The following is a 24,391-nucleotide window of genomic DNA, read 5'->3' as shown; positions in this document are numbered from 1 at the left end:
AGAATCCCCCGGAAGACTAGGATATAACTTTAGCAAAACTGGAAAAGACATACGGCCAAATTGATAGTGAAGTTGTAAAAGAGACGAGCTTGTGCGCAATGGATCTTAGCAGTTGTTGAAAGTTGAATCAAGAGCATATAATCCATTCATCAGATTCCCTTTTACCAATAATTTGCTTCGTCCCAAGATCCTAAAAAAGACAATGTATAGGATAGAAAACAACACAATAGGTAAAAGTTTTGGTAAGTTGGCTAACACATAATAAGTTTAAAGGAAAATTGGGTAAGCACAAAACAGAAAGGAATAGTGGATATTGGATGAGTTGTTCCTTGGCCAATTACAGAACAATAGATGATAAATTGGCCACATGTTGAAAAGAAGAAAGAATACATGTGTTGCCAGTCATATGATTTGTATCACCTACTATGCGAGGAGGCAGATGGATTTGCAGTAAGATTACATGTATCAGCCAAAGAGATGTTGAGGTTGATGGAGGTTTTGCATCATAGGTGGTAGAGAGTTGCTGAAATAGGGCATACTGGGGTTGTTAAGATGCCATCTTGAGTTTCCATATTTGGAAATCTCCTCGGAGCATTCAATCCCGATACCATCTAATTTCCAGCAGTTCTTCTCATGCCCTTTCATCCCACAATGATAACAAATACGAGGGGATCTACGTTTCCCACTAGGAAGAGTATTGTTTCCGTTGTCAGTGGACAACGTACCAGAAACCATTACGACATCCTTACAGACATCAAGTAAACGACCATGGACTCTCAAGAAAGAAGGAAGCATGCCACTAGTCAATAATTGTGTAGGTCGACTTGCAAACAACATGCTCCTTCTCTACTTGCATTTCTTTCAAATTAAACACAATGGAGAACATATTGTTATCTTCTTCATATGCCTTTTTCATTTCAATATAAGAGATCGATTCTTTTGTTCTACACAATAAATCATTAACAGTAAAATATGAAGATAAGAACTCATCCTTTTTATTAGCATAAAAAAACTCCAAATATACCCATAACTCTTTGACAGCTTCAGTGGAGTCGATGGTGTTTTGAATCTGATTAAACAGTTTATAATCCTCCATTAACCATTTTTTTATGAACACCAACATTTATTTTAAGTGGGGGATTATCAGTTAAATGGTCCTCTAAATCCTTTGACTCCCAATTAATTTTCTTTTTGTAATGGAAGAGGAGTTAGTGAATTCGATGACCACTTTCTTTTCACTTCTGTCTGCCATTGAATTAGTTGAGGACGGAATGAAGTACTAATTTATTTATTTTTATTTTGAAGGGTATTGTTTAATAAAGAGCAGCTGATCAAAGAGAGAAGATAAGAATTTGTCCAGATTTAGAGGACTTTCCTAATAAAGGTGAGCACACACGGTGGCCAAAAATAATATTCCGATGCCGATGAAGCAAATTGAAGCCGTTGAGGAGGCGCCACGCGTCGTGGGACGCGCTTCAGAAACGGTGGCCGGATTCTAGGGACGGGCCGATCGGAGGCTGAGAAGATAAATGGGAGGGGTGATGAGACAAATAGAAGCCCTAAATACAATCACCGAAAAGACCCAAGTTTTTTAGAGACATATTGGCCCTACCCTACAAGCACCTAAGCATGCTCCAGCAGCTCTACAGCCTTAGGCATGCTATTCATTAATTACAAAAATAAAGTAGATGTTGAATATTTTCCAACATTAAACAGCATTAGTAGATTTGATCCTGTATCAAATTTTCACCTTAGAAAGGGTAATTAAAAATTTGGCACGAACTTATGGAAGAAAGAGTAATATCTTTTTCTCCACCGTTGAACTAAACTAGATTTCCTTTTTTTAAATACGAAAAAGAATAGGAGCACTCTTTCTTTTAGTTTAGGTACAATTATCTAGGATTTGACAGTCGGTAAGCACAGAAGCACATGAAAGTAGGTAATATAAGCTTGCATCTTTACCTCCATACATCATGCAAACTGTTACACAAATTGACAGTTCGATCAGCATCTACTGACATAAACGTTTGTATTTCCCCCTCAGTAAATTTGGATCTCTCAGCAACTGTAACACATAAGCACTAACATAAAAATACTAATGAATATATTATTCATGAGAAGTCGTATAAAAAATTAGAATTCAGTCATCATAGAAAAATCTACATCCCAAGATCAAGCCAACGGGAAAGAAGTGTCGTGGTATCAAGCAAAAAATTCATGTTATGTGTCTGTGCACATGTCATATTAAAAAATGATATTCTAACGTCATATTAAAAAATGATATCCTAGTTGGATATCCAATACTTTATAGCACCATTTTGATAATAATATTCAACAAGTTAAACACAACAAAGGCAGCATATATTAAGTACCAAACTACCAGGAATGCTAGAATTAAAAATTAATTTTGAAACTATATGAATATGAACTTTAAGAAGCCAAAATGTTAATATGCAATCAGTCATCATTAGGAATTGTTCAGCTTTTCATTTCAGAATAGTTTGGGCTATTAAAGCACCTTGATGCAAATTCTGGATACGCCATTGGTAACTGCAGATTATATTGTCCATATCACTGTCCAATTTTTGTTCTAATGACATTACTATTATGCTTTATCACAGCATATTAAACGTAACAATAAATATTGCTAAAAATATGAGATAAATATAACAGACAAAGAAAGAAACTATTGATAAATCATAAATTTCAAAAACACTGTTCTTACACCAGCAGCAAAGAGTTAACATCACATTGTGCATCATCTAAGTTTCCAAAAACAAGAATTAGAAGCATATTATATTTACATTCTTAAAAGTCTATAGAAAAATTGCATATACCTTCTGATAAATTACCATCATGATGCCAGATCGAAGCTTCAGCTTCAACTTTGCAAGACGAAATGTATATTGTGTATCTAAAAAGGATCTGCATAATTGGAACAACCATCAATTGTAGTTAAAGGGTTACAAATTGAACCGAGACAACTGTAAATTGTCAAATCATCACTAATGACAAGAGTGAGAGAGCATCTGTGTTTGAAATTTTAATGGAGCCTCAGAAAGTAGGAGCACTATACTTAGCGGCCTATAAAATTCAATTGAATAACGAAATGATATTTACTTCAAGATAGAAGCAAGGCCCAAAGATAGGAATTTCAATTAAAAAATATCATATTGCACATTGTATGTCTCAACAAAATCTGTATTCCAAATCCATATTTAGCAAGTCCTATTAACTTCGTAGGATACTAAGATTAAAACAAATAAACCACCAATTTTAGTTAAGTTTTATACTGAATTTTATGTGTTGAATATTAATAGTGTTGAACATTGTTAACACACAACGGTTATTTGAGTTGAGAGAATATATTCTTATGTATTAACTCACAAGTATTACAAGTATTTATATACAAACTTAGCATTTAATTCCCAACTACTTTATTCCCAACATCCAAGCCAACTACTAACTATATCTAACTATTGCTGTAACACTCCCCCTCAAGCTGGAGCCCAGCTTGCTACAAATATAATTGACTTGAGTTCCTGGTAAAGCCTTGGTGAACACATCTGCTAATTGACTTCCGGTTCTGACATGTGGAGTTGTGATTGTACCATCTTCCAACTTCTCTCCAGTAAAATGACAGTCAACGTCTATATGCTTTATTCTTTCATTAAACACATAGTTATTTGCAATATAGACAGCTGCTTTATTATCACAATATAAACTCATTGGTTTTATATGGTCAAACCCAATTTCTCCAAGTAGACGGCGTAACCACACAAGTTCAAACGTAGCCTGTGCCATAGCTCGGTATTCAGATTCTGCACTGGATCTAGAAACTACACGTTGATTCTTACTCTTCCACGAAACAAGATTTCCCCCAACAAATACACAGTATCCAGTAGTAGAGTGTCTGTCTGACAGATCTCCAGCATAGTCTGTATCGATGAAGCCTTCTGCGATGTGATGTCCATGATTTTGATATAACAAGCCTCGTCCAGGAGCTCCCTATAGATACCTCAGGATGTGAGTAATAGCTACATCCCACAACTAGTAATCAAGTAGCGGAGAGGAACAAGGAGTCACTTGAAGCGAAGCGAAAGGGACAAAGGAAGTCGACTGCAAGGGACGAAGGAAGTCGACTGGCAAGCAAGGAGAGGTTTGGGCCAAGTTAGCCGGCCAACTGGGAGCGGAGTCTTGAGCATAGCGAGAGAGGAACGAAGTAGCTCTCCCGATCTCAATGCGTTGTCCTAGGTGAGGACATGAATTGACTTACCACACTCACAGGAAATGAAATGTCAGGACGAGTAATTGAGAGATAATTCAGTTTGCCAACAATTCTCCTGTATTTCTCAGGTTCTTTGACTAAGTCACCATCATCGAACTTCAACTTCACATTGGGCACCATTGGAGCATCACAAGTCTTTCCCTCAATTAGACCTGCATCTTTCAACATATCTAAACAGTATTTTCTCTGATTTAAACAAATTCCTTTCCTACTGCGAGATACCTCTATTCCCAAGAAGTATTTCAAAGGACCAAGATCCTTTGTCTGGAAGCAAGTACCAAGGAACTCCTTCAACTTCTTAATCCGAGCAACAACACTTCCTGTAATTATGATATCATCAACATACACAACCAGTAGAATGCATCCAGAGCTAGAACTGAAGTAGAAAACAGAGGGATCAAATGCACTTCTATGTAAGCCGAATTCCATTACTGCGGCACTGAATTTACCAAACCATGCACGAGGAGATTGCTTCAAACCATACAGAGACTTTCTTAATCTGCACACCTTCCCAGACTCCCCCTGAGCAACAAAGCCAGGAGGTTGCTCCATATAAACCTCTTCATTCAGGTCACCATGAATGAAAGCATTTTTAATGTCCAGTTGATGAAGCTCCCAATTGTAAGTGGCAGCTAAAGAAATGAACAAACGGACAGAAGTGAGTTTGGCAATAGGGGAGAAAGTATCGAAATAATCAATACCATAAGTCTGAGCATAGCCTTTAGCAACCAAGCGAGCCTTCACCCGAGCAACAGTACCATCAGGATTCATCTTAACAGTCCAGATCCACTGAGCACCAATTTTCTTCCTATCTTTTGGTAAGTCCACAAGGTCCCACGTGTGATTTTGTTCGAGTGCCTTCTCTAGCCAATCAGGATGATCCATAGCCTCTGAAATGGATTTTGGAACCGCAATGGAATCTAAGGTAGCTACAAAACACTTGGAAGAGGGTGATAAGGCATTATAAGAGACAAAGGAGGAGATAGGGCAAGTGCAAGACCTTGTACCTTTCCGAAGGGCAATAGGGAGATCAAGACTGGGTTCAAATGAAGGTGGAGGATCCGGGGCCGAAACAGATGAGGTATCATTGGTGTCTGGTCCTGGAGCAGGTGCCTTAACCGCAGGCTGCACACGCCTAGAATAAACGTGACCAATAGGAGGACGAGGGACAACCTGTTCACTTACAGTATAGATCAAAAAATCATCATCAGTTTTATCAGCAGGAAAAGAGGGTGAAGGGGAAGATGGATGGAAGAAAGACTTATTCTCAAAGAACGTGACATCGGTCGAAACAAGATAGCGCCCCAAAGATGGAGAGTAACAACGGTACCCTTTCTGACTTCGAGAATATCCCAAAAAGACACACTTGAGAGATTTGGGGTCAAGTTTGGAGACTTGAGGACGAATATCGTGTACAAAATAAGTACACCCAAAAATACGAGGGGCAAGAGAAAATAAAGATTGAGAAGGAAACAGGATAGAGTATGGAATCTGACCCTGAAGAACAGCGGAAGGCGTACGATTGATAAGGTCACAAGCAGTGGAAACAACATCTGCCCAAAAAACTTTCGGAACTTGCATTTGGAACATGATAGCCCGGGTGACTTCAAGTAAATGGCGATTCTTCCTTTCAGCGACACCATTCTGTTGTGGTGTAACAACACATGACATTTCATGAATAATACCATGCTGTAAAAGGTACGACTGAAAAGTACTGGATAAGTATTCTTTGGCATTGTCACTTCGCAAAATATATATATTTTTTTTAAATTGAGTTTTAATCTCAGCATGAAAAGCACAAAAAACAGTAAATAAATTGGAACGGTGCTTCAAATGATAAAGCCTCGAGAAAAATCATCCACAAAAGTCACAAAATAACGATAACCAAGTTCAGAAACAATAGGACAAGGACCCCACACATCAGTGTGAACTAAATCAAAGACAGACTCAACACGTTTATTTATTCGAGGAGAATATGGGACTCGATGGTGCTTAGCAAACTAACATGCTTCACACTCCAAAGTAGAGTTCCTCGGAAGACTTGGACACATTTTCTGCAAGACAGGAAGAGATGGATGACCAAACTGATAATGAAGCTGCAACAGAGAGGAGCTTGTATAGGCAATTGGTCTTGGCACCGCTTCAGTGAAGTCAAGAACATACAAACCATTCACTAGTTTCCCTCTACCAATATTCTGTTTCGTCCCAAGATCCTGAAAAAGGCAATAATTTGGAAAGAAAACAACACAGCAATTAAGGGTTTTGGTGAGTTGACTAACAGATAATAGATTAAAAGGGAATTGAGAAAGACATAAAACAGAAAATAAAGAGATTTTGGAGGTAGGATGAGCTGTTCCATGACCATTTACAGGAGCGGTGGCTCCATTAGCTAAAGTAACGGATGGCAGATTGGCATTAGTATCAAAAAAAGAAAGAATACCTGTGTTACCAGTCATGTGATTGGTAGCACCAGAATCAATAACCCAACTACGGGATGAGGTGGAGAGACAAGCAACCCGATTGAGTAGAAGACGAAGATTGAGGAGACGGTAGGATACCATCACCAGCAGCAATGTGAGCAAACTTCTGATGGTCACTTTTCTGAGGCCAACCATGTAGCTTCCAACAGTTCTTCTTAATGTGTCCTTCTTTACCGCAATGATGGCATAGCTGAGAATTTTGAGACTTACGGTGACTAGTGGAATTCTGAAGGCCACTTTGAACTCCATGCGTCGCATTGCTCACCAGAGCCATTGTCTCTTGAGACACCACATCAGACGTCTTCTCAATATCCTTACACACGGGAAGAAGTCGACCATAGAGGTCAGCGAAGGAGGGAAGTGTCCCACTGGTCAATATCTGGTTGCGTGATATCTCAAATTCAGGACCAAGACCCTCCAGAAATCCAAGAACAAATATACGATCATCATCCTCTTGCATCTTCTTAACATCGACTGTCATAGGAAATCGAGTTCGCTTCTGCTCACAAATCTGCTTACATTCATATGAGGACGATAATATGAAGACAGCAAGTTATGAATATGAGTCAAGTCTTGTTTACTAGCATACATAGACTCTAAGTATTCCCACATTTCTTTGACGGTATCACAATGAGTCACAATGTCATCAATAGTATAGTCTAAAGTATTCTGAATCAGATTAAAAAGTTTATAGTCTACCATCATCCATTTTTTTCTACTTCCCTGCTCATCTCTAGGTGGAGGATTATTAATCAAATGATCCCCCAAATCAACACTATTAATGTACCGAGTAATAGTACTTTTCCACTGAGTGTAATCCTTAACTCAGTCAATTTTCTATCCGTAATTCGAGTGGTACCAACAGTAATTTCAGTCATGACTTTCTTATCCTTTTCCTCAGTCATTGTCAATCCAAGCAAATGACAATTACCACAAAATTTCAATGAACAGTAAATGCACTACTGTTATTTTAACAAAAGAACCAAGATAAAGATAAAGTAGAGCAAAGGGGATCAGAATATTGTCAACCTCAATTGAAAAGAGAAACCAGATCAGAAATATGGGTCTAACCGAACACAAACCGGAGTTACCACAGAGAATGAGACTGACCGGAATTACCACAAAGAGAAGTTGGCCACACAGATGGGCCGGAAATGCAGAGGCGAGACCGGCAGAAGAAGAACGGCGTCGAACGGAGCAGGCACGCGCTCTCACGCGTCGGCGAGTGGGTGGTGCGTCGGAATAGGCGGTGGCCCGTGAGCCCAACACGCAGCGTTTCTGGTTGCCGAAGATATGCGACTTGACAGATCGGCTGCAGGAGAGTCTGTTGGAGGGGGCGGTGAGATAAACGGAGGTGTTGAAAATTTCAACCTTCAACCCTAACCACCGTTAACCAGTTCTGAGAAACGCAAACTCAGAGAACTAATTTACCAAGCCAAACTGCTTGGCTCTGATACCATGTTACCACAAAAGGGTTATTTGAGAGGATATATTCTTATGTATTAACTCACAAGTATTACAAGTATTTATATACAAACTTAGCATTTAATTCCCAACTACTTCCTTAAATGTCAACTACTAACTACATCTAACTATTGGTGTAACAAACATATTAATTGATGCAACTGTTTGATAAATACTAAAAGTAAGTACTGAATATAAAAATATTAGTCGATAATGTTCAACTTAAAATTTTAAGTTAAATATTTTTACTTATCAAAATAAGTGATTTTTGAAACTTAATTGAACATTTTAAGTGGTTAAAAAATTGAAGTTATCAAACACATTTAATGTAAATAAGTGCTTAAACTATTAAATTATGTGATTCGGGTGGTTATCAAACAAGGCCTTAGAGTACTATTACAAGAAAAGAAAAGAAAACCCAAATGAAGAAAAAAGAGTGCAAAAGAGATAACATGATAAAGTATTAGAAACTAGGAATGATATTTACTTTGTTAGAGAATAAGTCAATGTAATAAATGTATCACATACTTGAAGACAGAAGCAAGGCCCAAAGATAATGCAAGGATATAGCCGTTCCAATTTGTAGAACCTAAAACAATTGAACAAATTTTGATGTCATATATTTATCAGCAAAGGACATCAAAATGATATAGTAACCAAAAAGCTTGTAGCTACCAAAAAATAATAAAATTGTTAAACCTTCAAAAATCGAAATTGAAAAAGCCAACATTTATTCTAAATTTATGCATTAGGGAAATCATTCACAAAGACAGGAAATGAATTGTTCTATCCTATGAATTGTTCTATCCTATGAAGCACGGACACTTCCCCGCGGTCACCGTGGCCGAGTCGGACTCGCCGGACGCGGGGACACGGCAGCGACACGGCGGAGACACGGCCGGAAAGTTGGACATGGATCGGGACACGGCCGGAAAGTTGGACACGGATTGGGACACGGCGGGACACAGGTGGGACTCGGCTGGGGTAAAAGATTAGGGTTTTTTTTTAAAAAAAATTATAAAATATAGGGATCAATTACGCAATTTGCCAAAAGATCCTAAATTATGTGTAGTTTCTCACCTCCTACTCGCACAAATTAGGTCTTCTTCCTGCACTGCGCAAACTTGCGATTTCTCCTCCTGTCGCAAACTTGCGATTTCTTCTCCTAATTTCTTCTGATTTCTGCTCCTGGGTTCTTCTCCTGATTTCTTCTCTGGGTTGGGATTCCGATTTTCTTTTTCTTTTGGGATAATAAAAAGAAACGATTTCTTCCTGGGATTTCTTTTTATATTTAATATATATATAATTAATTATATAAAATTTGCTGTGTCCCCGCCGCACCCGTGTCTCATATTTTCTAAAAATGCCGTTTGCCGTGTCCGCACCCGTGTCCGTGCTTCATAGGTTCTATCATACCAACAAGCCTAGCTAGAATCAAATTCAAAACGTTATGATGCACCATCCAAAAGAGTAGCTCAATGAACAATGAGAGTTAATGAAGTAACCAGAAACAATTACAGCGAGGAAGTGAAAACAAATATTGATCCAAAAAACTAAATATGGTAAAAGAAAAACAAATTGGCAATATTGTACCAAAACAAAAAGATATTATTTCAACACTTGAAAAATCCGGGGCTAAAAATTGTCAAATTCTCCAACCTTGTTGAAGGAATCGAATCAGCTTATTGAGAAGTAGAGGCCCCGCAAAACCAATGCAATCATTGAACACCTACAAAAGTATATTCACTTGCATCTCTTTTAGGAAGAAGTAAAAGGAAATTTTGTAATATAAAGGCATTCATTCACTTGAAAGCAAAAGTGCAGCATTTGCTAGACGTTGAAATGTCATAAACCAAAATGGCATTTTTTATCTTATGCGTCATAAAATCCAAATACTTCGGTTTAAAATTTTCCTCTTATTATTATTAATTGGGTAAATAATTTATTATTCCCTATATTTTTGCCTAATACTGTTTAGTCCTTGTACTTTAATAATACACTACTTAGTCCTTTTGCTTTATTCAACAGTTTAGTGCCTTATAGAGACCAAACTGTTTAAGAATTCAAATATTTGAGGGACTAAACTATTGAATAGAACAAAAATTAAGGAGTAAACAGTGTATTATTAAAATACGAGGACTAAACATTGTGTTAAGTAAAAATGTAGGGACTAATAAATTATTGGGAAAAGTACAAAAATGAACCTTATGGTTACACCTGTTTTCGAACAACACCCATGTGGTTTAAAAGTTTGCAAAATGATACCATGTACTTCATTCCGTTAGCAAACATATACCAAATTGACTAAAGATGTTAACAGTCAAAGAGAAAAGAGTTAATTTGGTCCTTATATTTATTTATTTTATAAATTAACCTCCTTTATTATCTAATTATCACAAATAAACCCCAAAATAAAAAATAAAAATCAAATACACCCTCTTTTCCATCTCTTTTTAATTTTTAATTTTTAATTTTCTTTCTCTCTCTTCTCTCTCATCCTTGTTAGTTTCTCTCTCGAAAAAAAAAAGTCTCATTCCTATTTTAATATATGAGAAAGAAAGAAGTCTCATTCCTCTCCTTCCATTATCTTTTTTCACACCTCTCTTTTCTTCATCACTTTCCTTCTGGTTTCTTAACCAATCCCCACACCATCAAACAAATCCATCTTTTCTTTTTCTCTTCTCTCTAAACTTTATTCCTTATTTTCCTTCCTATATTAATTCGGTTTTTCTTGCAATTGGGATAAATCATTAAATCATGGGGTTTTCCGGCAAGCATCAATCGGAGAGCGGATTAGAATTCGATGGTAAAAAATGGGTTATTGCCGGTATTCCTTTACGAGCTCCGTTAAGGCCTATTTATACAAATCCGGTGGAGAAAAGTGAAATTGACGAATAAAGGAGGTTAATTTATAAAATAAATAAATATAAGGACCAAATTAATTTTAACACTGTTAGTCAATTTGGTATGTGTTTGCTAACGGAATGAAGTACATGGTACCATTTTGCAAACTTTTAAACCACATGGGTGTTGATCGAAAACAGGTGTAACCACAAGGTTTATTATTTTTGTACTTTTCCCTAAATTATTTACCCTTATTAATTTAGTCTTGTAGTTTGAGATTGCAGTAAATTAGAGATAACTGCTATAATGACTAAGGGACTAAATTTATAAAGAGAAAGGAGCAAGGTACAAATAATATTGGTGCTCATGATAATCCTAACTTGATGATAATCATATTAAGATGGATTTTATATAGTGAATGAGTGAGGATTTGGCGAATAAATTACCTTTAGTATACCAACGCAAAAGTATGGCCATCCATACGCAAAGTAGATTGCTTTAAGCAAGAAAGGATTAGAGGTGCTTTGTTGTGCTTGCCAGCAGCTTAATAATCTATCATGACAAGTTGAAGGTTCCATATCAGTAGGTAGCCAAAGCAAATCTTCAAAGTCAAGCTGCTTTGTGATACCATGCTTCAGCACCAAAGTGATAGATTTGAATGTCATGAGATCCCAACAGCTCTGAGTATTACCCTATGAGAGATATGAGGTAGAATAACTTACTACGAAACCTAATTGACTTTGAATAAAGGAAAGCACAACTTCAACCATCAAAGAGGAAGATCTAGTTATGGATGTGACCCTCACCTTAAATTCAAATGCTCAGTTAATAACGCCAAATGATGCATTATCTATAATAGTAGACAAGTATAGAACAATTTTGAAAAGATAACAAAGTTACACTTGGCTTGGAGAAGCCATTCATGACACAACAATCAAAACATTATATTTGATTCCACCATGTTCAAACCAACTAACACAAACACATATGCACAAAGATATAATATTATGAGTTTTCTTTTTTAAAAAAAAAAGTAATATAATATTATGAATCGCCTAACCTTATAGACTTAAGGAGAAAACTCCTAAGATCTAATCTTGAGCAACTATTTCAAAGCCATTTCCATGGTGTGACAATCCTATAAAGGGACCTGAGCAGTGCATCCTCTTATAGGCCATGGAATTTAGCTAGCAAAAAACAAAGTGGAAAGTCTAGTTGTGAATCTTGAAGTGCCAAAACCATATCATCACAAATACATAGACGAAGATATTAGAAAAGTGATCCGAGAACCTAATAATGAGAAACATGAATCGGTTCAAGTACTGAAATAATTATCCAATATCAAAGTAAAAATAAAGTTTGTTGAGTGAAGTCTAAAAGATAACGAAATTAAAATTCTTTAGAACCTAAATTCAAAAATTCTAGCAAAACTGCAATACATTTACATATGCTATTGATTTAGTTGCTTAACCACATCTACAAAGATATGCTATTCAATGAGTTTTTTTTTTTTTAAGAAACATAATGTTATGAATCACCTAACCTTATAGACTTAAGGAGAAAACTCATGAGATCTAATCTTGAGTAACTATTTCAAAGCTATTTCCATGATGTGAAAATCTATAAAGGGACCTGAGCAGTGCCTCCTCTTATAAGGCATGGAATTTAGCTAGCAAAAAACAAAGTGGAAAGTCTAGTTGTGAATCTTGAAATGCCAAAAACCATACCATCACAAATACATAGACGAAGATATTAGAGAAGTGATCTGAAAATCTCATAATATAATGAGAAACATGCATCGGTCTAAGTACAGAAATAATTATCCAAGATCAAAGTAAAAAAAAAAAAAAAAAGTTCGTTGAGTGAAGTCTCAAGATAACGAAATTAAAATTCTTTAGCACCTGTGCAACTGCAAATTACAATTCTTGTTGGAAAGAATCAAGATCTGAAAAGAAGAAAACTTTAATAGAAGAGATTGGGATAGCAAAAATTTACTTACAGGGTTCCTAGCAGAACCTCTCTCAACAGAAAGGAGTGGGTCTTCCTTTGAACTATAATCCATGCAAGTAAAAGATTAGTCAACAAGTCCCAATAGGCCAGATGACTATCTCAAATGAACAAACACAAAAGCTTGAATGTATATTGACATGATAACTTTCAACAAAAAAAAAACAGTGGGAAGACATTTTCAATCCTTTTGCTTAAGCAACAGAAAATTGAACAATGATATAAGATATACAATGATTACTTAGAAAAACATGGTTAAGAACTGTTGTTTGATCGTAATAGGCATGTTGGGTGTTGAACACGATACACTTCTATTCTTGGCCTAGGCACGAATTTGACAAAGACAATATGACCTTTGCTTAATGCAATTGAAAAATAATAATTACCTTGAGTCAATTACCATGCACAGATATAACAAGAAAAGACTTGGAAACAATGGTCGTTGATGATGTTAAATCATGCACCTTAAATAACTTGCAATCTTAATATGTTTTTATTTAGTTTTGGCTTCTAGTTCCTATGTATGGATACATATTTTATATTTGTTTAGCCTCACTTTTCAACATGTTCCCCAACTTCTAACTTGATTTTGTTTTTGCTACTTGTATCACTAAATATCTTGCAGGCTTATTTTATTACAAACTTCTAATATAATTTTGTTTCACTACTTATATCACTCAAAATTGGCATATTTTACAATCTCAATGTAATAAAGTGCTGAAATGGAAATATATTGGAGATCTAGAATAAATACTTCAACAAAGAGAATTTGACAGTTGAAGAAAATACAGCAAATGACAACATACTCGGAACAGAAGCCAAAGATAAGAAAACTCGTGCTCATGAAACTTTGCACCTAGTACTCTTATAAAGTTTCCAATTTTTAAGTATCAAGAGGAAAAGGTACAAATCTGCTTTGAAAACTGAATTCTACAACTCCGTTCAAACAAGCCAACAATATTTACACAAAAATTTAGCCACACAATCTCACTATAAAAATTATGTATCAGTATGTTCTAGTTTTATGTAATGAATACTACAGTTTCGACATAATATGACCAACAAACGAACGTATAATAATTAGCAGCCATACCTGCTCCTCAAATATGCTTGCTTAATCCTGATAACATTGATGGATATGCAAAACATAATATCAATTAAAACAGCTGAACTTTCTTTCAAACATTCCAAAACCTGCACAAATAGAAGTTTTATGAAAAGCAAGGTTTACATTCATGGGGGCAGAACATGCAATTATGCACATACAATGTCCATAAAATAAAATATGCAATGGATATTCAGAAAACAATAGCGATAAAGAAACTAAAGGTTCTTCTAAACATTCCAAAACCTGGCCACTGGAATTTTTTTAAATGTGGAGAAGGTTCATGGGGAAAAAATGTGATTCTGATCTAGGTGGGTCGGATTCTACACGATCAAACCTATGGACAATGACACAAGGAAGAAAAAAAAGACAGAAAAAAAATAATAAAAACAGAGTAATTAAAAGGAAAAAGTACAAAAATAAACCTTATGGTTACATCTGTTTTCGAACAACACCAATGTGGTTTAAAAGTTTGCAAAATGGTACCTTGAGGTTCATTCCGTTAGCAAACACATACCAAATTGACTAACGGTGTTAAAAGTCAAAGGGAAAAGAGTTAATTTGGTCCTTATAGTTATTTATTTTATAAATTAAACCCCTTTATTATCTAATTATCACAAAAAAAAACCTAAAATAAAAAATAAAAATCAAGGTACCATTTTGCAAACTTTTAAACCACATGGGTGTTGTTCGAAAACAGGTGTAACCACAAGGTTTATTTTTGTACTTTTCCCTAATTAAAATGAACAGAAGAGCCCAAATTCAAAGTAGAAAAGAACTTTGTGATTCCTCAAGAGTGACGAGGGAGCAACGAGATTCATCAAGAAAGATATTTGGTTCTTGTCATAAATTCATGCTTGATCTGCATATGTTTGGTGCAAAGGAAGAATCTTTTTTTTTTTTTGATGAAGCAAAGGAAGAATCTTGATCTTAGAGAACAACAGAGTTTTCTCTCAATCTTGTGTACCTGACTACATGGTATCAGAGCTACACTAGTATGCTGAGTTTTTTTTCGTGTTTGCCCAAGTGTGCAAACTGACCTAGGGTTCCACCCTTTTCTCTTTCTCTGACCTCCGGCCACCTACGAGTCTCACCACCCTGCTCAGTCACCTACCCAGGGTCCGGTCGGCCTTTCCGCGGCGTTCTGGTTGCATTCCGACCGGCAAGTGCAACGCACGCGACCCTCCTCCATGTGTCGGCGCATCCAGCCGTCCAAGCTCCGATCGGCCTTTCCACGGGATTTCGGTTGCATTCCGACAGGCGAGTGCACCGCACGCACCACCATCTCTCCGACGACCCTCCTCCACGCGTCCAATCACCACCATATGAGCAGTAACTTTTTTCCCGGTGGAGGTTTCTTACTGTTTCTGTTTTGCTGAGACTTGTTCTACTTGTTGTGTTGTGGTATTATTTGCCAATATGACTCAGAAATGTGGTCACTAGCATTATAATGGTATCTCCTACGATTACCGATCATAAACTGGTCTAAAACCATTAAGAAATATCCACATAGTATTCATCACTTAACGGATGATCCAAAGACACATAATGAGGATTGGATGGCAAATGATGTTTGTGTGTTTCTGGGCATCAAGAACTCTATTGATATATTTATTGTTGGAATGGTTCTTCATTGTGAGTATGTCAAACACTTATGTACTCCTTGCAATATTTATTGGCAAGGATAATGTGTCTCACGTATATGATACGTTGATCGTCAAAGTCAATCTACTCAGGATTACTATATGTAGTTGAGGGGAATTTTTGAACAGCCTAATGAATTGCTGCCTTTGAGCACTAATATCAAAGTGTTGCAAGCTCAACAGGAACAAATGTTTCTCTCCTCCGCTATCTATGTGGACTTGACTCTGATTTTGAGGGTGTTACTTTTTAGATTCTCTCTAGTGCCACCACTCCTGTTGTTCCTGCTTTTAGTGCTCTCGTCAGTCACAAGACTTCATCTCACCGCTCTTATAAGGGTCCAACTGAAGGTGGTACTCGGGACACCAAAGGTCAAACCGAAGGAAATAGTCTTTGAGTGTTATTATTGTCATGAGTAGAGTCATACCAAGCGTACTTGTCCGATACTCAAGGCAAAGGCGCAAAGGAATCGACCTGATCAGGTTGCCACTAGTGATGCTACATCATTTGGCCCGACTTACACCCTTAATGCAGATGAATATGCTAAGTATCAAGAATCCTTAGCTTCATAACATTCTTCTTCATTCCAATAAGTGCCTCATTTCTTCATCTTCCAAGTGGGTCATTGATTCTGGTGCGACAGACCATATGACAAGTAATTCTAACTTGTTCACCTCTCGTAATAAAACTTTTCCTTCACATGTTGCCATAACTGATGGTACACATTCTTATGTTATTGGTTCTAGCAATATTAACCCAACTTCTTCCCTATCCCTCTTAGTAGTTCTTAATGTGCCTGGACATTCTTCTGTGAGTAAGCTTACCCGTTCACTTAATTGTTCGATCTCATTCTTCCTTGATCTTTGCTTGTTTCAGGATCTTATGACGAAGCAGATTATTTGTAGTGGATGAGAATCTAACGGTCTCAGCCGTTGGAAAACATAATGCCTGCTCTAGTGTATCCACACCTTTTGATGAACATTGTCGGTTGGGACATCCTTCTCTACCCTCAGTTTCAAAATTTGTCTAGCTTAGATTGTGAGTCATGTCAGTTTGCTAAACATCACCGTTTGACTTCCCCTCCGCGAGTCAATAAAAGATCAAATTTTCCATTTGAATTAGTTTATTCTAAAGTTTGGGGTCCTTGTTCCGTTGTGTTGAAACCAAGTTTCAGATATTTTGTGACTTTTGTAGATGAGTGTTCTCAAATTATATTTAATGAAAAGTCATTTTGAATTATTTATTTACTCATTTTACTGCTTTTTGTGCTGAGATTAGAGCGCAATTTAATGTTTCGGTTCATACACTGCGAAATGACAATGCTAAAGAATACTTTTTTGAACCATTTCAAACCTTAATGGTATCCTTCATCAATTGTCTTGTGTTGATACACCATCCCAAAATGGTATTGCTGAACGCAAGAATTGTCATCTTCTTGAAACTACTAGAGCTCTTTTGTTTCAAACACTTTTGGGCTGATGTTGTCTCTACAGCATGTTTTCTTATTCACCGCATGCCTGATTCCATGTTACAAGGTGAGACTCCTTACAGTACCCTCTTTCCTCAAAAACCCCTATTTCCTGTGTCACCTCGTATTTTTGGGAGTAATTGCTTTGTTCATGATGTTCGTCCACAAGTCCCTAAGCTAGACCCAAAATCTCTTAAACGTGTCTTCCTTGGATACTCTCATCTTCAAAAAGGGTATCATTGTTTTTCTCCATCTCTTGATAAATATCTTGTGTCTTCTGATGTCACGTTTATGGAACATCTTCCGTTCTTTCCCATTTTCCCATGTCTTCTGATATCCACTTGTGACAATGATATTGATGATGTGTTGGTCTATCAAGTTCACCAAGTCTCGACTCCCTATCCCTCTAAGCCACCTATTACTCCAGTATATTCACGACGTCATAAACCTTGCTTCTGATCTAGTACCAATTTCTGCTTCGTCGTCAGATCCTCCTTAAATAACAATTTGGGTGGGTTTTAAATTTTTTATATCTCAAACAGTGAGTGGGTGGTGGGTTAATATTACTTTATTTAATTTGTTATCCAATCCTTATATTTTTAAAGTTTTTTTTTAAAAAACCCTAAAACTTATCTAATTAATTATGAAAAGTATCCCTTGCGTATCCTCGCATATCCCCTAATTAAAAAAGAAAAAGAAAAAAAAGGATACTTCCTAGCCGTATCCCGTAAGAATCCCTCTGTATCCCCATCCTCGGAGTATCGGATACGCGTACGTTGACCTCTTAAAAGTTTTTGTACTTCATAGATCAATTCTGATGGTTCAGCTGCTCGTTTAAAGGCTCGCCTTGTTGCAAAGGACTATGCTCAGACTTATAGGGTTGATTATTCTGACACCTTCTCTCCAATGGCTAAAATGACCGAGTTTCGTTTTTTTATCTCAATGGTTACCCGCTCTAATTGGCCCTTGCATCAGCTAGATATCAAGAATGTTTTGCATGGTGATCTTCAAAAAGAGACATGGAGCAACCACCAAAGTTTGTTGCTCAGTGGGAGTATGGCAAAGTTTGTCGTCTCTGCAAATCACTATATAGGTTGAAACAAAGTCTTTGAGCATGGTTTGAAAATTTTAGCCAAGCAGTTGAGGATTTTGGGATGAAGTGCAACTCTGATCTGTCTTCTAAAACATTCTGCTTCGGGTATCATTCTCATTGTCGTCTATGCAGACGATATTGTTATTACAGGTAGTGATATTTCAAAAATCTCATCTCTAAAATCGTTTCACCAAGGATCTAAGGGCTCTAAAGTACTTGGGAATTCAGGTGTCAAGGATAAGAAAGGAATCTTCATGTCTCAAAGAAAATATGTTCTTAATTTGTTGTCCGAAGTAGGAAAATCTAGAGTTAACCTATGCAGTACACTTATGACTTTGAATTCGCATCTCACAGTAGAAAGAGAGCCCTTTGAAGAGCCTAGAAGATATAGGCGTTTTGTGGGAAAGTTGAATTATCTTAGTGCGCTTGAACAGATCTTATGCTACTTAGGAACTATTGGACGATGCTTATATACAAGAATTATGGTCATATCCAGATTGAGTATTTCTCCAGTGGAGACTGGGACCACCGGTTATTGTATCTTTGTTGGAGGTAATTTAGTTTCTTGTAAGAAACAACATGTTTCTCGCTCCGGTGTAGAATCTGAATATCGAGCGATGTCTCAATCAGTGTGAGATTATGTGGATTCGTTATCTCCTATTCGAACTGGGTTTCAACATCACCATTCCAGCAAAGTTATGGTCCTTAATCAAGTAGCTTTTCATATTACTTCCAATCCTGTGTTCCATGAACGTACCAAGCATATTGAAGTAGATTGTCACTTTGTTCATGAAAAGCCAGAAGAAAACATCATTGCCACATCCTACATTGGCACCAATGAATAGCTTGGGGACATTTTTACCAAAGCTTTAAATGGGGTTCGGGTAAATTACATTTGTAACAAATTGAGCATGACAAATATCTATGTTCAACTTGAGGGGAGTGTAATGTATAATATATTGAGGTGTACAGTTGTAACTATTTATTAGTTTAGGTAGTAGTTAGCATTTATTCCTAGTTAGTGTCTTTATGTATATATACGTATTACATTCTCATAATTAGATAGAGTTGTCTTAATCTTGTGTATCTGACTACAAACAGAATCTAACTCTATGTATTCTTCTATCCATTGAATGTGCATAAATGACTATGACAAAGTCTCTTATATATATAAAAGCTATTCTGGGAGGAACCTTTTAACCGGTGCTAACTAATTTATAACTATCTTTGTAGTTCCAAAAATTTTCAGTTTATGTCCCTACTATTATCTATATGTATGAAGAAAGTTATACAGTCTAATAAGGCTACTAAGAAACTTACTCATGGGTTGCACAAGCCCTTCTATTTTGGTTCCTGCTCTTTCTTGGTTATATGGTTTGTATGGGGATAGATCGAGCTTCAAGAATAGTGAATGGTTTTTCCAATACACAAATGTATTACTCCTTAGACATTATAGTTGCTCTTATATTCATCACTAGGGTAATGGGTTTTCGATTCAAGCTTTCCCATTCCTTCTGGGCTCCTAACCTATATCAACGAGTGCAAGAGCATTTACACTAGTTCATGCTTTTTCTTGGCTGTGGTTTTTATACGGAGAGATTAATGGAGGGCCACAAAATTCCAATTAGAATTAGGAGAATTTGTCCAAATTCCAATTTCAATGTGGATAAAATGGCTGCCGCAAATCTAGTTGAGCAGAACTTGCCGCAAGCGAAACCAAATCCAAATTGGAGTTGAATTATTTTAGGTCAAGGTTTAGTTTATTTGCTTTTTTTTTTTCCTTTTTGGTTTAGGATTAAATCAGCCAATAAATAGGTTAGAGCTGTACTAGTTTTTCAGACTTAAATTATCGTGAGATTTTCTCTCAAAACTCTTGGCTTTTGTCCAAGTGGTTACTATATCTGTTTTGCTATGTATTTTCGTCGGGTTTTTTATTAAACTCCTGCTGAGCACCCGCTGTTTTAGAGATTGAGCTTCAAAATATACTGAGAGGCTTTACCAATTAAATGTATATTATCATTGTAGGGATTGGGTTCAAGCTTTCCCCAACTCCTTTTGGACTCCTAATGTATCTCAAGGGTGATGTCCATTAGAAAGTTTCCAATATCTCTATCTCTATCTATCTCAAAGATGCTTGGATTTTTCAAAGCTCCACAGAAATGCAAAATAAAAATGATATCCCCTCTCAGACCAAGACATGACTTTTACTAGTTCAAGTAACAGCTATGTTGAAGCAAGATTAGTATCAGTGAATCTCCTTATGATAAAGAGATACATTTTGCAAGTTCTCTATTATGAGTAGAGTAGCTCATATTTGTAATAGGAGCAATAATTGCAAATAACGTGCAAAAACAAACAAGTATGATGTGCCTATTACAATTATAGTTACTGTCCTAAGACTGACACAGCCAATTAAGCAAAATTCAAATATCCTATAACCTATTATACATCTTAGGAGCAAGCCATGCATAAAGAAAAAGCCTAATAAGTAATAACAAGCCAAACAGTACCTCAAACAAAGCAAATGTTTTGTATAGATGAAGGATTTCTAAAAGTGATTTCAAGATCCACCATAAACAAAGGAGCCGGTTGTGGAATATGATATAGAAGCAATCCCACTTTGCAGAAACTATAATGCTCATCTGCAAATTTTTGATAGCAAAAGCTCAAAGTAAAAAACTTGAATTGAAGAAAATTATAAAAAATCATCAAGGAACATAATTAGGAAAACTTTACCCAAACCATCAACCGAGAACTTCTGAAAACCCATTCATGATAAACAATCAAGTCCCCATAAAACTTTTTCTTCCAAAGAAAAATCAAGTCCAAAAATGAAATACAAGTTCCAAGGGCAGGTAGCAACTGTGTTGTGAGCTTTTCTTTGAGGTTCATCTGCATATGCTAATAAAAGCATCAATACACATAAAGATTGTATCAAAAGACATTATGTACGCCCTTCATGTATATAATTTCAGAGAAAGAATTCAGATAGATTGATAAGATGGAATATTGAGCGCAAAGACTGATGGAAAAGAGGAATCGAGATACAATAAGAAGATCCAGCAGCAGCTTTAAGGCTGTTGACCAGAATAGAAGTTTCAGGGATCTTTCTTGTCCAATATATGGTCAAAGCACAGCCATAAGTAGCTGGGTACCTCTAAAGTTTTCAGTAAGCATCAAGGCTTTAAGTATATATACAAATTAATGAACCTACCCTGTGCATCACTCTTGAATTCCTTCGAATTATTACAAGCATTAACATCATAAGTATGGTCACTGCATTTGTACCAAATTCTAAAACTGTACGCATTATCAAGGAAAAAAAAATTCAGATAACAACAGTATTTTTTCCTTAGAGAGCACAGTCACAAAGAAATCTTCAACAGTTTAAAAGGATATAAGTTGTCAAAGCACACCGAGAATTTACTTTCATCCCATTCCTGAAAAGCAAAGACTATGTTCAAGTCACGTAGTATGGAATTAAAAACACACATAAGTCTTACTCAATTTTGAGAAAATTCGGCCAAAATGATTCTATTTTCTTAATATGACAATCCAAATTAATTTAAGCAAAATATCACGTTAATCTTTTACTCAGGAAACTATAATTATCACCATTATTTATAACTTTGCCAGCACTTATACATTTCAAACAACTGGCGATTTAATCAAACAGAAGCACCGATACCAGTGCCCGAGTCACTGTGATGCAGCTGCTGAAATTTTTGTTTCCAAGGCAGGATTAATCTTCATCAAACATGAGATAAATTTCAATTTGAAAAACGGCCAAGTTTTTATTTAGAAATAATGCAAGACAGAGACTGAAGATGCGATGGAGAAGAGAAAGTTAAGAAGCATACAAACGGGGAATTAGGGCAAATGAAATTCATCCACTCCATTGCTGTTTGATATTACAGAGAAAGTGGAGCACTGGAGCGAGAGCTAGTGGGAGATTAAAATAACCGTTGAGAAGATGTTGGGAGCTTTGGCCAAATTCTCCCTTCACTTTGTTTATACCTCCATAAATTTAGACCGTTTTTATTAGGGTTAAAATACAATTAGATTCACTTAATCATTATTTATTATAAGGGTAAATTACAAAAATGGGTGTAATGGGAGGCCCATTTATATTTTCAGACTCATTATCAACCAACTTACATATATAGACTGATTTATTTCGAAATACCCACAATACCCTTCATATATATAAGTTACTTAAGATCTCTCTCAGCTCTCTCTCACAGCTCTCTCTCTCTCTTATTTTTCCTTAAGATCCTTCATTGGAACACGTCAATCCAAGCCCAAGCCTTGTCATGTAAGTATGATATTAGTTTCATATGTTTAAATCGCTTTTAACTTGTTGATGTTGTTTTTGAGGTTAGAAATTTGTAAATCTGAACTTGATTCGCGGAAGATCGCGTGCTTCGCAGATTATGATTTCGATTCGCGAAATCTTAATATGCGAAGTCGATTGAAGGCTGTGTATGCGATTGTGATTCGCATACTTCGCGGAATTCGCATATGGAATATACACGAAGTATGCGAAGAGATGGTGTTCCATTAATGGATTCGCACACTTCGCATATTTTACGTATTTGCGAAGTATGCGAAGTGTACATTATTTCATGTTGTTATCTCATTCTTTTTTTTTTTTTGTTTATTATTGATAGAAACATGCCAGCCCAGTTTGTATTGTGTGTGATCATGTGGAATGGCCGGTGGAAAACAGTTGGTAAGAACATGACATACGAGGGGGGTGAGAAGAAATTACTGAAGATGTCTCCGGTAATGAGCTTGGAAAGGCTGCAAGAGATAGTATACACTACTGCGAATGTTGATCCAATGTCATTTGATCTGCGTATGACTATGCAGTTAACTTACGGTCGAAAGCAACTACCTGGGGCAGTAGCTTCGATTGTTGATTCAAGTGATGTTACCCCACTATATGCTAATTTGGAGTCACGAACAATCCAACCGCGAGTCATGAAGGTAGAGAATGTTATTCATTCAAGTTGTGATGCCAATGCCACAGTTGTATTTGAAACAACTCCTGAAGTAGACAACACAACTGTTGAACGCCCACCTCATAGGCCAGGAAAAGAACCAATCACTGAGTGCAATATTGCATCCCACATTCCTGGTTTAGATGATATTAGCTCGAATCCGGTTTATCGTCCGAAGGACCAGATGTACGACGATGACATTTGGGGTCATGATGACACAGAGGAAACGGTAAATGATGGACAACCTACCCCTCCGAGACAATCGCATTGCGAAGCTGTTCCCCAAAGCAGGGTATTGGCAGAGAATGTAGAAATAATAAGGAAGAGGAGTGATCCATTTCGATGGCTACCTGAGATCCATGATGCACCTAAGTTTACTATTGAAGATAGTTCATTGAAAGGGGTCGTCGGTTTAAAGGTACACGACATGTTCTCCAACAAACGAGAATTGCAGGATGCACTAGGTAAATTCGCAGTGAATAACAGGTTCGAATGGAAAGTGTACAAGTCTAACAAGTCCATGTTTGAGGTTAGATGTAGACATTCGGATGTATGTAAATGGCGTGCTAGAGGAATTGCGATATCCAATTCAAGTTTGTTTAGGCTCCGAAGAATGGATACAATGGACAGCCACACATGTTCTAGAGATCAAATGTTACCACATTACAGGCAAGCGGGGAAACGAATAGATGGCATACTACTTTCGGATAAGTTTGATATCCAGGGTAGAGTGTTTAGAACAAAGGACATTGTGAAAGATTTTGAGACCCACTATAAAATAAACTTGTCGTATATGCAGGCTTGGAGAGCAAGGAATTGAGCGATAGAAGATGTGATGGGTTCACCGGAAGAGTCATACATGTTGTTGCCGGACTACTGTGAGACGTTGAAAGCATGCAACCCAGGTACGGTAACACATATTCAAACTGACAATGCTGATCATTTTCAGTACTTCTTTATGGCGTTTGGTCCTTCACTTAGAGCTTTTAAAGAACACA

General features: G+C 36.7%; 1 protein-coding gene across 4 annotated transcripts in view; it reads right to left on the bottom strand.

Moving 5' to 3' along the window:
* LOC136223180 (ABC transporter C family member 13) overlaps positions 1-22,404 on the bottom strand; it is a 56,387-nt gene extending 33,983 nt beyond the window's left edge. For 2 of the 4 annotated variants that reach the window (XM_066011053.1, XM_066011055.1), the window contains exons 1-12: positions 22,251-22,404; positions 21,790-21,830; positions 21,605-21,692; positions 21,127-21,291; positions 20,901-21,032; positions 14,177-14,277; positions 13,076-13,127; positions 11,523-11,768; positions 9,892-9,961; positions 8,761-8,821; positions 2,838-2,925; positions 1,963-2,081 (exon numbers count right to left, since the gene is read on the bottom strand). In XM_066011053.1, the coding sequence (XP_065867125.1) occupies positions 1,963-2,081; positions 2,838-2,925; positions 8,761-8,821; positions 9,892-9,961; positions 11,523-11,768; positions 13,076-13,127; positions 14,177-14,277; positions 20,901-21,032; positions 21,127-21,291; positions 21,605-21,692; positions 21,790-21,830; positions 22,251-22,289 (1,202 nt within the window). In that variant the 5' untranslated portion in view covers positions 22,290-22,404. The remainder of the gene's footprint in view (positions 1-1,962; positions 2,082-2,837; positions 2,926-8,760; positions 8,822-9,891; positions 9,962-11,522; positions 11,769-13,075; positions 13,128-14,176; positions 14,278-20,900; positions 21,033-21,126; positions 21,292-21,604; positions 21,693-21,789; positions 21,831-22,250) is intronic. The other 2 variants (XM_066011054.1, XM_066011057.1) reach the window with 2 other exon arrangements.
* Positions 22,405-24,391: the final 1,987 nt, after the last annotated feature.

Source organism: Euphorbia lathyris, chromosome 3 (genome assembly GCF_963576675.1).
Source record: "Euphorbia lathyris chromosome 3, ddEupLath1.1, whole genome shotgun sequence".
NCBI lineage: Eukaryota > Viridiplantae > Streptophyta > Magnoliopsida > Malpighiales > Euphorbiaceae > Euphorbia > Euphorbia lathyris.
The sequence above is the reverse complement of the archived record's forward strand: the minus strand, read 5'-3'. Positions and strand labels throughout refer to the sequence as shown.